Source organism: Lipophrys pholis (genome assembly GCF_963383615.2).
Source record: "Lipophrys pholis genome assembly, chromosome: 15".
Classification (NCBI taxonomy): Eukaryota; Metazoa; Chordata; class Actinopteri; order Blenniiformes; family Blenniidae; genus Lipophrys; species Lipophrys pholis.
The window spans coordinates 18,997,067-19,014,062 of NC_137642.1; the positions used below are offsets into that span (position 1 = coordinate 18,997,067).

Sequence of the window (16,996 nt, forward strand, 5' to 3'; positions counted from 1 at the left end):
AGTGTCGGAGCGAATGGCCACCCTCCTGACCTTTCTCCTGAAGACGCATAACTCGTGTTAGTGTTACTGTAACTGAGAGTTTCACTTGGGAGAATGAGAGAGGCAGTTACAGTTTGCTTGGTGCTGATAAGGCTGTAGCAGCGATCCTGCTTTAATACTTCTGAACTCAGTTCTCTTACCCTTGCCAAGGATATGATGTGTTTGCCTGCCAGTTACTTCGTCTGTCTGTCTGTCTGTCTGCCAGAACCATATCTCCAAAACTCATGAGCACACTTGTATGAAACTTGGTGGACAGATTGACCTTGAGGCAGGGAGCTTTGAGTTCATATTTTGGTGTTGAGCCACATCTAATATTTTCTCTCTAGGTCATTTGTTATTAATCCCCATCTACAAATGATGACAAGTAATTACGTGAACGTACAGACATGTTTCCAAATCGTTTCATAAGTTGGCGGAGTGAAGAACTCAATTTGTGACAAACTTTTAATGGCAGAATTTATGTTTTGGGGGATTAAAAATCTGGATGGGAAAAGTAGCAAGTGATTATGACAGTATTGGTTTTGTCTGTGGATCTGTCCGTGCTGCAGAAACTGTAAAACTTGCTTATAGTTTTAATATGTCAGTGGCATGGAACTTTGCTGTTACCAAGGACTCGTGCTTCTTGAACATCACAGATGGTAGCACTGAATAAAGTAACTTGTGAAATAGTTTACAGCAAGAAAATTCCATCCAAATGTGTTAAAGGATCCTTGTTTGGAATTCTGATGACAGGAATTGGCCAAAGTGTTGTGGTGAAATATTCTGGAGTTGCTGCTTGATATGCTGCTTCTCCACAAAAGACAAGATTTATCCTTTGTTCATGTTATCAGTGCCAGAAGTTGCAGCGGTAGCTACAGATAGTGATTAAATACCGGTTCTTATTGATTGATGTTCATAAAACTACCTGGAGATCACTGCAGAGGCAGGTGTAGCTGGTAATCCTCAGCTCTCTATTACTATTTTTATATATTCAATTAAATTATCCTCTCTGCTTTTTGTGCTTTAGAGCAGCTTGCTTCTGCATTGTGCAGCTCAGACCATCATACTTTGCTCCAGGACGGAATCATGTTGATGGCTAAAGGTGGATGTGACTCAGTTGGAGTTAAGAGACTAAACCCTGAACCATGAGACTGAGGCTGAGTGTCTTGTGTGAACGTAACTGACAACGGAAAGTGATTTGAGACCTGCTGTTGCAGTGAGAAATGCACAATATAAGTGAAGTCAATTTACCATTTAAGTTAAGGATTCAATTGCTTGTCAGGGTCCTTTGACATTATTCAAGCAAATGTTCTAAAACGTTTACATTATATCTCAAAAGTACACCCTGAGTTTGTTTTCATAAAGCATTTAATTGTTCAAATCACCAGTAATGAAATTTTTGGTCTCTTGATTTAGTCATTTGTAACTGTTGAGACTTATTGTGGTTTGCAGATTATGTTAGTCATGTGTATGTTGAAGCTTATTACTACAAAGTCCTCTTTGCTTTTCTCATTTTCTATTTTTAACTTCTGTAAAATTCAGCATCCTTTGTGATGTTAATTTGAGGACTGGTTGTTTACCTAAAGTCATCACTTGATTAGAGGTTAGTGGAGAAATTAGGTTGTTTGTGTGCATTGAACTTGTTTACTTCTTAACCAGTAGGAGTCAGCTGCAACAGGTTTGTAGCTTGTTCATCTTCATAAACTTCATATTTCCACACGCACATTAATCGCCTCCCTGGTTGTTTATATTAACCGTAATCACCAGGTCAGTTCTGAAGGACGAACAATCCTTGAAGATCCTTCGAGAGACAAACATTGATCTGTGGGGTGAAAATAAGCACCCATTGGGAGGATTACAGCCGGCTGTGGTCTGTATCCTTTAAACTCTGTTCGCCCCCTCTCGGGCCCAAAACGGCCGGGATGGAAGGACATCGGTGCCTCCAGTATTGCCAGCTGGCTGATAAGGGCTGGCACTGCGTGATAAGCCTGGTGCACCATGGGAATTTTGGGTGATGAAGATATTCATTGTTCTGCCATCTGCTGAGTCACTGCGCGACCTCACGACCAAACAGGAAATTTGACCCCCGCTTGTGTGTGACTGCAGTCATGTGTGCAGTCATGTATTATTTGTGAATGCGTGTGCTGTAATCCATGTGTGCACTCAGGACAGAGTCCGCCGCTCAGCCTGCTCCTTCACTGAGCTCACCATAAAACCCTTTGCTCCCATTCAGTGCACACACCTACTCAGTCTTACTTACCGTCGGCTGCCACATGTTGTATTGTTGTGTGTGTTGTGTTTGTTGCAAAGTTGAAGGGCTGAGTTAAGCTCTAGAGGAGAAGAGCATTAAAAAGACATTAATTAGGTGGTGCGATGTATTCCCAGTCATTGCAAAATCAAGAGTTATAGCACCGCACTAAGCCCTTATGGAGATGGAGTCTGTAGGCTTGATAAAATCATTATAAGTTTGATAGATAATGAAAGTTGAAGGGTGATGCAGTGCCAGGAGATAAAGGTGGGAGGCTAAGGTTGTCAGACGATGCATTTTGTACGCATCTGTGCATTTCTGCGTGTGCTTGTACATGCACATTTCCGCATATGTCTCTGTCTATCCAGGCTCATGCTGCAGTGAGATTAGTGTGAGGGCGTGCTTGTTTGCAGACTTAAGTGTGACTCTGTGTGACGCCTCTCTTGCCTTCGTGCTCCCCGAGTGTCCTCAGAGAGTGCGGTGCGCTCCTGTGGGACTCGTCTCATTAGTTCGGTAATTAAGATAAACGAGGTTTTAATTGCAGCTGTGATTCACGCTAATGATGGTGGGACTCGGGACGAGGATTTCCTCTCTCCTCCTCCAATCAGAGAGAGGATCTGGGATTTGATGTGTATGAAAGATAGAAGTATAGCAATATTCTGACTCCAGTGTTGCAGTTGTTATTGTACATTGTGATGGAGAGGATTCAGAGGGGGCGAGGGAAGAGTCTTGGTGGTAAATCTCTGATCTGCAGGGAATGATTTATCCCGTTTTTGGACCTTTGACCCAGTGGTCTCATTAATTATCAAACACCATTTCAAACTACAGAACTAGCTATTGGATTTAATGTAAATGTGCTCTCAGACCTGAAATATTCCGAAAGTAAAAAAAAATAAAAATTCTTCCTAATCTGCAGCGATAATGGAAATAAAGATTTCATTACATGCCCATAATGGCTGTTGCCCCAAACAAATATAAACACATGTATTTATATTAGCTCCTGACAGACCTTTATTGTTAAGAAGAACTTGTATTCTTGCTTTTTTTCCACTAAAATGAGGCTGTAGTACAATCTTTGTATTGAGGGGATCTTTATTACAGTGCCCATTGCTTATCAGTGTTGGCGCTGCTGCAATTCCTCAGAATTGAGAAATTACTCCTATTTATTTGTCTGCATTTCCAACAACACATCGGCACAAGGTATAATCATCAGAGAGTAAAAAACTGCTAAATAAAGGCAAGACCGACCATTTGATGTATCTGAAGAGCTATTTCCACAAACGAGATGAAACATTTAGCTCACCATTAATCATGTTAGTCCGTTTCTGATACCTGTCAGGAATGCCGGCCTGAAATGAAATCATAGGCTTGAGATATTTGTGTGAATAGTTGATTTTCTGCAGGATTTTATTTGGGAAAGTTGTGCAGAGTCACCGACAAACTCCCTAATGATGAAATGAATGTAATGGGCATGCTCGGGCAGTCATTATCGCCACCCAACTCTCTCCCGGTGCCACTAATATTCAGCCAAACATCTGACATGTAATAAAAATCCGACGCAGCCGTTCTCATGCGAAACTCTCAACTGAAAAGGACGCCGCATTTTCTCTCATCAAAAATCAGATGTTCTCATTGTCGTTTACACTCTGAGTCAGTCTAATTTAGCCACTGGCATGTTGTATCAGGTTTGGGGTTTTTTTTGGGGGGGGGGGGGTTCCCTGTAGTTGCTCTTAATGTTTCTAAAAGCCCTCTTTAAAAAATGATTTGTTCTTGGCTCATACTGATTATGGCACAAATGGGGATGAAGGGAGAGAAGAATTCAGCAGGTGTTGTGGTATCTTTTCTGAGCAGCAAACATGTGTTGTGGGAATCAAGTGACTACCTGTCGTGTTTTAGTGGCTGTGACAACTCTAGTTATAGTCAAGACTATTAAATGACCTTTACAGGTGACAGTTCCACTCTTACATCAGCACGGGAGATGTGAGTGCCTTCTGTATGACAGCATGAAATAAAAGGAAGTCATAGTTTGCACTGAAGAGTTTGATGAGCAAAGTCAACACTTTGCAGGTGTACAGCAGGAACAGGAAGGACCTGCAATTGGTGTTGAGGGCAGCACAGCATATCATAAACAGACTACACACCTCTTCGCAAATGGCACGTTCAATGACCAACTACGTAATTAGCTGTATCTTAAATTATTCCACCCATCCTAGACATCTTCTGTTGCCTTTAGGATAAATACATGCACAAAACACCAAGTAGCCAGCTTACCCCCATCTAAGGTTACTAGAGTTTTATTAAGCCATGATCTAAAATTCATTTCTATTCTATCCTCTTCTATCCTACTTGACACATGAAGTTAGACAGGCAGTAAATCAACGTATTTCACAAAAGAAGAAAACCAAAAAGCGTGTGTTTTTTGTTTTTTTTTTTTTTTTTCAACAAACCATCCCATTGATGAGCTTTTGCAAAAAGCTTTTATTCATATCCTCAGAGTGTTACACCAGAGCTTTTGGCCGTCAACTCCACCAATAAAGAGTCCTAAAACGTCAGCCATTATCCACTCAAACTGGCTCCCCATGGACGACCCAGGCACGAGCACAGACAGGACTGGACAGTCTCACTGACACCAACGACCTGGGGGACCGACGCTCCAGAGCCTAGACGGAGTCACTCTGGCACAACGTCGACACGCAACAAGCTCACGTGTGGATTTCTGCACCCGTATAGACATGGATGGATCATCCTCTCGAACACAAATACACACAAATGGGGACAGCAAAACAGAGGGGGAAAAAAAGATTACAGCAAAGTTAAGAAATATGAAATCACTTAAACTACGCCTTTCCGAAAAGAATACTCTCTGATTCATATTACAGAACGTAAGAAGCCAACAAGTCTTGTCCAAGATTATTGCCGTCCTTTGAGAGTTAAGCTTGCGTAAAGTTTGTGTCGCCTTTCCACTGTGCTGTAATGATAGTGTAAGAATAAGTAGAATAAAAGTCAGCCCAGCGTTTCTCAAAATGAAAGGACATCCCCCAAGCCTTTCATATCAGCCTCTTGTTTATCTGTGTGCTGGGTTCTATCTCTTTTGTCACACGCAAGCACAACTAATCCTATCCTAAGCTCCTTCCATCTCTACCCTTTTCTTTCCTTTTAGACGATTCTTCCCTCCTTATTGCACCGACTCCGTTTGGGGAAAACCGCAGCAGCAGCAACAGCGGCAGCAGAGAGCTGATTTAATTTGCAGCAACTCAAGCAGTATAATTGTCTGAGCTGATACAAGATGATAACTTCATTTTACATTATTTTGAAGTTTGTCAAAAGCTGCAGAGTGAGACCACATATTGCACATGTACAGACACACGGTGTAGCCACAAGCATCCTCTGAGTGTCATGGGCATGAGGGAATGAGGCAGACATCACTATTCAGTGCAGTGGGTCACGGGGGAGGTGGCGCCGTCCACTTGCCTCCCCCCCAGCAAGCTGGCCATACAGGTATGGGCACGCCATTTTCCGCCTGGACAAACTGATAAGTAGTAAAGGCGATTATTTCCCCTCGTCTGCCTTTCCACATGTACCTTTATCCTTCAGAACTGCTACACGCTGATGCTCCGATTCCATGCCACTACTGCCTCACTCATATCAGCAGGCATGCTGTAATATGGACAAGCCTAATACCTGTTATTCTATTGGGAGCTCTTATTGTCAGTGCAGTGTGGCTGGGATTTCTCCAGGTTTTCAATTAGACGCTCCGAGGCTCTCCGCAGCTTGCTGCCATGTAATCTCTGAGAGGAGGCTGATAGTCTGCAGGGCGCTGATCGCAACACAATCCAAAGTGTAGTAGTGTCTGCTAGAGTCTGACAATCTAAGTCCAATCTTAAGTCTCAAGTCGAGCCCTCACTTTGTTATGATATCAGTTTCATCCAGTTGTATTCAAATGTTATGTGGTGGTTCGTTCATTCAGTTCAATTAAGAATCTCCTGGTATCGTGTTTATGTTCACTCGGCCTTTCCATATTAGGTGTAACAGTTTATATTCTGAAATTACATCAAATGGTTTCACAAAGAGTATGTCAGGAAATAACAGTAAACCCTTTTTTTTACTCTTGAGATCATGTTTTGGCTTTCATCCCCTTAAAAAAAACAAAACACTTATGTTTCTAAACATTACTTTTGTTACAAATATGCAACCTATTTTGTAGGTGCTACTGCATCTCTGTTATTTGCATTTATCCATGGGATAAAGGGGATACTGTTTGCTTGTAAAACAACTTATCCTCTGCTGTACTGTTTTGAACAAGTGTATTTCCAGATGTCAAACCCAATTTACTCTTCTGCTGTTTTTCCAACCAGCTGTTGTTTTCTACTGAGTGTACAGGAACAGATTTTGTATTGTCGAGCAAGCTGCAATATATTATTGTGGCCAGTGAGTTTACATATCAGATAGGACAGTCAGTCAGTCACCATCAGTAATACTCATATATATGCCCAGGAACATGATTCATATGCACACCCAAAGAGATAGGACTACGTAGCCAGTTCGGCGCTGAGTTGGAAGGAGGATGTGGTATCTCAGGCTGACGGACCAAAGCCAGAGTCAATAGTTGTAAGTCTGATTATCTTTTATGAGGCCTGAAGATTGTGGATTGATACATGTGTCTGTGACCAGGATGGAAATGAGGTTTATTGTTAGGTTGGGTTTGTGGTGTCTGGGACCAAAGTCAACAGAGAAAGCACTTAGAAATCTGTAGAAGAGTTTGTTCTACGTAAAGCACGTGATAAAGCAGGATTTATGCCCTCTGTGCTACGCTTAACTGCCTGTTGGTCAAATCATATCAGTACCTCATTTTCCCCAACACATGTCCAAATCCAGACAAGGAGGGAGGGTCAGTGTTACCGATTGCCGCTAACTTCTGAAAATGGCACTGCCACGTACTTTACACTGTGATTCCGAAGTTTCATTGAGGTGAGAAGGAAACATAAATCGGACTCGCCAATCTACCTTTTTTCTGTTGTCGTGACTAAACTATTCACCTTTGATCTGTATATTGCAAATCAACGCGATGAATGTGTCCCTCGAGAAATTGCCCCGAAAAATGTTCCCCATTATTCACATTTCCTAACAATGTCACAAGTTTTCTTCTCTATCGTCCAGCATGTCCTTTCAGAAGGAATAAACACCAATTTCCTGATGTGACGTATTTTGGACAGCATACTTAAGAACTGGTTTAAAAATGCCCCTTGAAGGAATTGATCTTATATATCAAGCTACATGTCATGATACCCCTAATTTTCTCAAAGACAATTGCTCAGTTGCAGGTAGGGCTAGTTACATCTTAGTGTAATCATGTATTAATACCAGCCGGCCTTTCTCGTTCTCTTTGCTCGAGCCAATCCCTCTTAAAACACTTAACTTGGAACTGAATGTATCACAAATGTAATGAAGGTGAACATCATGTCACAGGTCCAACAATTGCAAACATTCCCAATAAAAAAAAAAATGTTTTTCATGGTAAAAAGTCCTTTATTTAGTTCAAAATTATTGGTTGATATTGAAAAAAATATGTCCAGTAGGTCAGTTTGAAGTTAATCGAATGAGTTTCCATCTCTATGTGAGAGAGCTTTGGCAGACTCAGTTTACAAAAGTGTTAAAAGATGTTGATCGCCTGCTGGTGAACCATTTTTATTTACTAAAGGAGAAACACAACCCCTACCACCTTACACCCCACCCTGAGCCCTCCTGGAGCAGAACATAACATAAGAGTACATTTGTAGACTGGACATATTGTTCCAGTTTACAGTGTTTTAAAATGGTAAATTTTAAAATCCCTGAAATTCTGAGATGCAATAAGTACATCTTGCTGTAGCCATTTTATTGAATTTTAGATGAGATTGTTGTGTTATTACAATCTTGTTGTTTTTTGAAAGCAAATGTAATTTTCTTCAAGGTTAAGGGAGGATTTAAACAAACACTTTTCCTTTTAGAAGAGATGATTAACAGGAAGTTGTTATGATTCTGCTGGTAAAGCGGCAACATCAGACAGTCTCCATGCATCTTATAAACTTTTTAACGAGAGTGATCCGTGACCACCAAATCAAGCCGCTTTCGTCCACCATGCATTGTCTTACAATATTTGTCCTTGAACCTATTTTTTCCTGGGAAAGAAAAAAACTTTGATGAAACTAGTTCATTGTGTATTCATGAATTGCAGCTTGTCTGCCAATGGCAAGACACCCACAGGGCCATTATCACTCTGCATCACACACACACAGACACACACACACATATGCACTGGTAGCTGTCACACTCAGGGGTGTGTGTCAGTGCACAAATGAACACGTGCACGAGCGCGCGTGTGTCGGTGAGAAACCATTCATTTTGAATTTTTGAAGCAAGTGTATTGCGAAGACAATAACTAAAACCTCATCATTAATGTGATCTGCCTGTAGGCGTAATCCTTAAAAGTGACACTAATTTGTGTACATTTAGCAAAGTACACAAAATCTTAGCCCCGAGACTCTGTGCACTGGCTGCATGCCACATCACATTACTAGAATGTTCCAGCGCCCCCATGGTGTTGTCACAAACTAGAGAAAACAGTTGTCACGAGCTTAGTCATGCCGATTACACTTGGAGAACTCCTGATTCGGCTGTCCTCAAAAGCTCATTGCTGGGAAGAAAGTCATTATCAACCACTTGTCACACGCCCGATTGAACTCATCAGATCAAATGTCTTATTTCTCCTGTCGTCTCGGGCAATCCCCTCACGATAACTACACATGTATGTTTTCCACTTTTGTGACTCAAAACACTCCCGCTTCTATCGCCTTTATTTTTGTCTCGTCCCAGTCTTTGCTCTCACAGTTTGGCTCTTTGTAAGAGGCTGTGAGATTTTCAATAACAGAACCGTTTTCAGGATATGAATCTTCACATCACTGTTCATGACACAGGTCTGAATGTGTTTGACAATAGATGATATGAAGTCGCAAATGCTTCAATTGAAACTGAAAAATGTGAATTATTTAGATTTCCTTTTATCCCGTAATTGCAGCCGTGGCTAGTGGGGCTACTGTACGCATGTCAATTTCGCAGAAGATAATGTTTGAGTTAGTTTATGTGCACGTGCACGGCCGTGGACATTTTTAATAGGAATGTGTGTGTGTGCGTGAGCTAGAGTGCATTTGAGTGTGCACCACACTCGAGACGCAATTATGGCATGGGTTCTCATTTTCCAGTCCAGTACTGTTGGTAATGTGAGAACTTTGCTTATCCTCCAGAGTCTCACATCATAGAAACAAACTGTGCCAGTTAGCTCCTCGTGTACTTTGACACACACACGCGCACAGGCGTCTACCGTTTGAATATACACACACATTAACTCAAGCAAGCCACACAGAAGTAGCGCCACCCAAAAGGAATATGTGGATGCAAAGTGCACAGGCATTTGTGTGCCTACCTGTGTGGAGCAATGTTTTACCCCCTGGAGATCTAATCACAGTGTCCTGGCAGACGACTGGAGTACACTCTCTATCAGCAATTAGAATATGATTATGTTCTCTTTCTCTGCGGGACCTGTGAGTCACCTGTGTGTAATTCCAGTCTGTCTCCGTGGTCAGGCTCGACATTGCCGAGCCGCGGTGGAGGGCCGCTCAGCGGAAACCAAAGCAGCGAGGCGGAGCCTCTTTGGTTGGACGCATACAGAGAGTAGAACCAACAATCTGCTGCCACAGGCAAACGCACATTGCGGCAGGCCACTCGTGTGTTTTCACGGGAGTGTGTATGGGCACAGGACGCTCCGTGGCGGGGTGAGCGACCAGTCGCCCGGTTACGGGGCGGCTGTTGGAGTAGATTGGCATTCATGTCAGGTCACCGAAGCTGACAAGGCAATTTAAAGCCACGATGCCTACACCGGGAGGCTCCAAGTGTGTGGTGTCCACCCTTCCCTCTCTTCGAGCCGCTCCGCTGTCACCTCCACCGCGTCTTGTCAACATCAACTTCTCACCCGCCCCTCCCATCATGCAGAAAAAAACGTTGCAGTGAACGTTGTGTCAGCGTATTTGCACTCGTGCATGACACAAAGTGACAGACTTTTTTTTTTCTCTCTCTCTACCAAGTTCAGTCTCGCAACAACAATCTGATCCTCCTAATAAGCAACTTGGCTCCTGCACCCACTGTAGTATTATTACATTGATTACACCAGTTCATCTTTTTTTTTCCAAGGACAGATTTAGTCTTATTGATCCTGTGTTTCATTGTCTTCCTGCTTCTGGGGAGAGTTCATTTTCAGTTTTCCTCACAGTTTTATACTGTCGTGCGGAAAAAAATAAAATGAGAGCAGTCATTTTAGCAAATAGACAAAAATTACTTATGGTTACAATCAAGTGTAGAATCGCTTTTAGTGGCCACAGAATTTATGATTCATTATTGTCTTTCAGGCTCACAGGTCGCAGTAGTGTAACAGTATAGAGCTGCAAAATCAACAAAAAACAGATCACAAACCAAAACCAAAGTTTTCCTTTAATTGCTTTTTTGGCCACAATTGTGAAGGAACCCCGGACTTAATAAAGTGTTTATTTAAGCAGTCAATATTGAATTGTACTTTGAATCTGGTGATTGGCCTCTTCTTTTGTTTAAATATGAATCATTAAAATCTTTAACAACAATAATGCTGTTGATCAGTCGTCCATTTTATTGTTAAGTTATAAGATTTGTGATTTCTTCTTTATATCTTATAAATCATTCTTTTCTATTCCAACTTTAGCCAAACTGGGTTAAAGTTCTTGAATATCATCTGTATAATTATTAGTAGTCTGAATATTGATATTGTGAACAAAATGTGAACAATGAGGCACTTGTTGTCGTTTTTCTGTCCACAATTAAGTACACTATGTGAGATGGACATACAGTAACGAGCCGTCCTTTTTTCCCCTCTACCTCCTTTTCACCACCTTCTGGCCTCGGTCCAGCCTAATTACCTGAGGACCCTGTTCTCTTTGCTGCCCTACCACCTCCTCTCCACGCCCCCTCTGTGCTCTTTGTTCTCCGGCCTCCTTCCTCTCTATCACCGGCTCAGTACGGAGCAATAATAGGGCAGCGAGTGGGGAGTAGGAAACACAGACATGGGTTAATCTGTTGACCCCTAGCAATTGTGCACTGTAGACTTACGGTCTGAACGTGTTTCTCTGGAGTCTAGACCTCTGCTATTACTATAAACTACCTGGAGAGCAGCTCTTAATCCCTCAAAGTGCAGCTCAAGGCTCAATGTGTGATGAAAAAAAGTGCCTTTGAAAAGACACAATTTCAACAAACACAAACATATTTCAGAGTATTTATTTATTTTTATTTATTTTTTGCTTTTGATGCTATCACTTATACTAAGTGACTTGGCTTACCATAAAGATTTTTGTCCACATAGTCAGTCAGTATGCTCCAAGAAAACTTGGATTTCAGGAGTTTGTTTGGGTGACACTACTTACTTCATTAAATATCGTTGGCAGGAGGTGAACAAAGCCTAGAGTAATGAGATGAAGTAATGAGATGAAAGGATTCTCAAAGTGGAAAACTGACGACTCCTGTCTGCCTTCTTTGCTGTGCACAGGATACATTTTTAAAGATAGTATCAAATTATGTCACTTTGCCACATTTAAACACAGTGTTGATTGTAAGTATTCCTTAAATGAATTATTTAGTTGAGAAAAAAAAAAGACCAAAAAAGCAATGGATAGAAAAAGAAACAACATGCTGGTATAAGGTTTTGAAAAGGGAGACTTTTAATACTTGCGATGAATAACAGCGATTCTATATTGGGTGAAGTTTAGTGAGGTGCTCCACTGATTTGATGTACAATAAGTATAAAAGTGTCACTCTTTCTTCTCCTTTATAGAGTGATAAACGATAAACATCAGAAGACATTTGATGGCTTCTGGTGGTTGATAAGTATTTCAAATGTAAAAAGGTCTTCCATCATGGAGAGCTTTCTTAGTGAGTAACAGCATATGAAAAGAGGAGAAACCATCTACCATTAGCACAAGTAATTGTCTCTCATATCCTGGTCTTTTTTTTAAAGATATCTGCCAGAGATCTGGGGGTAGTTTAAGTTTTCCCAATTCATTTTTAATAGAGACGAGTACAATGACTTCACATGCAGCCTGCCAGTTCTCAAAAATATAGTAAAACTATGAACCAGCCATCAGAGTTTGCTAAAATCTTGAAATGTTCTAAAATGTTACAGAGTCTTCAAAAGTGATCCAGTAACCCACAAATTGTATCCCCAACATTGAAGTTTGTCAAATGTTGATGCATCATAGCCTCCGACTCGTTGCAAAAATCAGCTCAAGAGGGTCACTTTCAGTGTGAAAATGCTATAAAATGGGTGGGTAGTTTTATTTTTCAGTGGGACCACATAAAAAATAGGACCACTGAGGCTCAGCTTTAAATTTAATCTCATTCTCCTCAATTTATATATTTTAAAAACAGCAATATGTTTAATCCTTGACTTCACATGGATAGCTCTCCACATTTTGTTTAAATGTACCTTCTGTATTAATGTCATTATTTTTACAAAGAGCAGGTCTGTAGGGTCACAGTTCTTATCATGTTATATTGCCTTTGATAGAATTCATGATTTCTCATTGACCTGACCTGGAATAACAGCAGTATGTCACCCCATGACCAGTACAATACACAAAACTACATGGATATGAATACTTTTCACTTACGATTTTTCTTGGCGAGCCGGGTCTGCAATCTTATTCGAAACTTGTTCAGGTGACCAAATAGATCTGTCTTCATATTCATCCATCTTCTATAGCACTTTGTCCAACTGACTATGGCTGAAAGGCCTATTTAGAGTGTATGTGGGGGGAAACAGAAGCTTGATTGTGAAGTTCCAGGTTAATCAGGCTCCATAAATGGATGAGACAGATGGGCATGGGTGTGGCGATATGTGTGTTTTGTGATCACAAACTGTACCTGGCATAAAGTACAAGAATGCTTGTAAAGACACAAAAGGGACTCAGAGCAGCTTTGTGTTTCAGATACTAGAAAAAGGAGGAAATGCATTGACAAGAGGAGTTGTTATTGTTGCTGCATCTCAGCTTGTAGTGTGGACTGCAGCCTGTTTTGGCTATGAGATTGTTTGAATTTTTTTTTTTTTTTATATTTTCGGTTTTAAAATTTCTAAAAGCATGATAAAATATGTTATTCATTGTACTTAATTTGATACAGATATTTTTCTTTTTTCTTGTTTGTTTTCTTACCGGAGGTTAAACTGTTTAACCTGCTGTCTGTATTAACAAAGCACAAGTGAGTCATATCCAGGTCTACTCGCTCAGTCCTCCTCTCCCCGATGTTTGCCATCAGCTGAACAGATTTCTCTGATGACATTCACCTGTACGCCATCCTCTGCCTAAAGATTGCACGGGGACGTTTTTAAGTCTCACATAGCACACATGACAAGTCCCGAGAATGAAAATGACTCTTTTAGGGATTCTGAGTGAGAAATCAAAACATTTCAGGTTGAACAGAGGGAGGGAGGAAAGTGTCAGACATTGCAGAATGGAAGCAATGAAGAGGTGAGGGCCGTCAGGTGTGTTTTCGTTTCTTGTCTCCATCTGCTGGGTGTAATTAGCAGGCCACAGCCACAGGATGCTGGAGACAGTCAGAGGAGCGTGTGAGTGAGTTGTTACAGAGAGAGAGAGAGACTGTAATTTGAAGAGGAAAAGAGGGAATAAGAGGAGGACTCAAGTTGGCCTCGCTCTATTTTAACCTATTTAATTGAAGTAAATGGAGAACACGGGGTGCACTTGAACTTGTTAATGAGAACAGTGCAGCGTTCATAATTTGAAATGCTCCTCTCTGGAGGAGTGCACAGACTATAACAAAGTTAATGCAATTCATCAAACCACTCAGAATGATGCCGCTCAGAGAAAACGTGCAGTGCAGCTATATAGCAGTCAGTCAGCCTTGCATGCAGTCTATGGTTATAAATAAGGGATTAACTAAGAAACTGCAATCGAAAAGACACTATGTATGTAGGATGTGTAATAGATATATTATTATTATCCAATTATTACTATATTATTATGTACCTACTTTTAATTTGGTTTGTTCTGATGTGTTTGTTTGTTTTGTTGTGGTTTTGTTTAGTTTAGGTGTTGTTTTGTATCATTTTATTTGTTTTCCTCATGTCCAAAATAAACTTTTTCATTTCAATTCAATAAAAAAATACTAGATACTAGTAAGACCTCACGCTTCTAGTACATTTACTATTTCATTTACGATTATGGTTAATAAAGTTCCGTATAATTAATTTACCATTGCAAACTATTATTTGCCTTTTTTTTTTAATTGACATGCTTCAATTCAACATGTGTATAGTTCTACTTGAAGAAGGCTAATAATTACAGATGGCCAGAAACACATCTTTTCCACAGCATACTAACAATGAAGAAATCTAAAGTTTGCTTTTAAGTTATGGGATTTTGCCTTCCTCTTATCAGAAATATAGGCTTGTCATCACATGAATCAACAGCTGAAGTGAAAAAGTGAAGAGAAGATGGGAACTGATGAAGAAGCAGAAACTGTGGGCAGAGGGCAGACAGTGACAGAAACAAAGGCATACTGGGAAGCATCTTGTGGTCAGGTTGGAGGTGGTCGGTCAGCCTAAGGCAGGTATAGAGATAAAAGACAGCAGAGCAAAAGCTGAATCCATATTGCATGAAATGGAGACAGGCACATTGCTCATGCACCACCTTCCCTTCCAAAGGCTCCTCGCTACATCCCAGGAGTTATGTTGAATTATCCACAACGCCAGTTTCATTTGTCCCTCTGACTTTACTTTCTCTCTCTTTTCCATCCATTCACCCATCCCCCCCCCCCCCCCCCCCCTCTCTCTCTCTCTCTCTCTCTCTCCATCTCTCCATCTAGGAAACACCAACAGTGTTTTTGCCCTGGACTACATCAGTGGGTCTCTGACAGTGAATGGCCAGCTGGACAGAGAAAACCCGCTCTACTCAGCAGGATTCACGCTCACTGTCAAGGTGGGATGCTGAACGTGGGGCTGGGGTGGGTGGGCTGAGGAAGCCGTTGCAGCCATGAGAAGAGATCGAACGTCTGTTTCGTTGGTGGTTAAAATGAGAGCTTTGGTCGTATATGAAATCAATGCTGATTCTGGCTTTAATACAGCCTCGGAAAATTATGCCAACTGCATAACTTTGACATGACGCTTTTGAATTCGACAAGATAGCAAGGTCAATGTGCTATTTAGCGCTGTCTCAAAACAAGAAACATCACTATCGTGTGTTTTCATTTGTAAATAAAAGTGGGTCCTGTGGGTTTGTGAAGCTATTAGATTTTGAGATTCAGCGACGGCGTGCCTGTCTGAGGCTTACGTTCAGTGAACAGGCGGCAGTCATGAGGACAGGGGGAAACGGAGGAGAACCAGATAAAGAAGGAGGATTTAAACTCCCCCTTGATGGCGAAGCCTCCTTTTGTTCCATGTTTTTTTTTTCTCTTTTGTTTGAAGTGGGGTGCAAACTCTGAATCCCTCTGTCCCTCCACTGAGCCAGAAGTCTATCTCTCTTAGCTTTTTAGCATGTCAGTCTTGCCCTCTCACCCCCAGCACCTCTCTACCTGCTGTCTTCCCACAATGTCCACTTTTTTTTTTCTTTTTTTTGTCATTATTTTCTCTCTTCCAGTATTGTAGACTAAGTGATTCCCACAGGGTGAGAGGCTGCGTGAAATGGATTTTGACATGTGACTGAAAGTGGAAGGATTTCAGAAACAAAGATTCTTTCTTTCTTCAATACATTCTGGATTATGCTAGCTTCCCATGTCAAGTCATTTGCTCCTTAAGTGTTAAAAATAAAAAAAAGCCGTCTGAAGACATCTAATGTGCCAATTAGCACCTATGTTTTCACTTTTGTCACTGCTGGGTTTATGTAGAAACCAGTGAGATACAACCAGCTCAAAGGTTTATTACAAAAAAAAGTAACCCCAATAATGGATGCCAACCTCAGACTTTCTTTTTAATTGAAATCGATAATTACAAACAAGAAAAGTAGGATGAGCGAAACTGCTGGGGGGAAAAAAAAGTCACCCAAAAAAATGTATTTATAAGATATGGATTTTCTTTTTTTTTTTCCTCCTCTAAATTTTCTCCCCTTCTGTCTGCTTCTGCTTTCTTAGCTGGCGCTGCTATTGATTGTGGTGTGCCATAGTAATACAACTAATTTCTCAACTTCAGGCAGCTTAGATAGGGCTGGGCGTGTGGAGGTGGAGGTCAAATGATTCAGGAGCGTTTGGACGAGGGGAGGCTAAACTACCTTGATTACCCAGAGAGCAGCATGTTGTTCCTGCCTCTTCTCCTATTGCTTGTGACACTCATCCATCAATAAAAGACAACGGTTGCCCAATCCTATTCTTTCTCTGGGATTTTTTTTTTTTTTTTTTTTTCATTTTAGGGTTCTCACATCTTCAATACTAAGGCAGCCAGAAACAAGTGTGTAATTGTGTCTTCTCAATGGGACTCTTTTCTCCTAAATCTCATTGTGTGCCCACGTGTATGTGTGGACGTACATGTGCTGGCCCTCTCTTGGCCTCACTTAGAGCCTATTTCTATGATTGCTTTTGGGCCGTCTGTCCACCTTTTGATCCAATAAATGAACAGCTGTAAATACCTGGCGAGATTGCGTGGTGACCGCCTCCATCCAGAATGACATTTTCAGT

At 41.2% G+C, this 16,996-nt stretch overlaps 1 protein-coding gene across 1 annotated transcript in view; it reads left to right on the forward strand.

Annotated features, from left to right (window-relative positions):
* The window catches only part of cdh23 (cadherin-related 23), a gene marked incomplete at its 5' end in the record, with an annotated part of 174,404 nt that overhangs the window by 74,378 nt on the left and 83,030 nt on the right, over positions 1-16,996 (forward strand). The window contains one exon of the mRNA XM_080482426.1: positions 15,197-15,309. Within this exon, the coding sequence (XP_080338552.1) occupies positions 15,197-15,309 (113 nt within the window). The remainder of the gene's footprint in view (positions 1-15,196; positions 15,310-16,996) is intronic.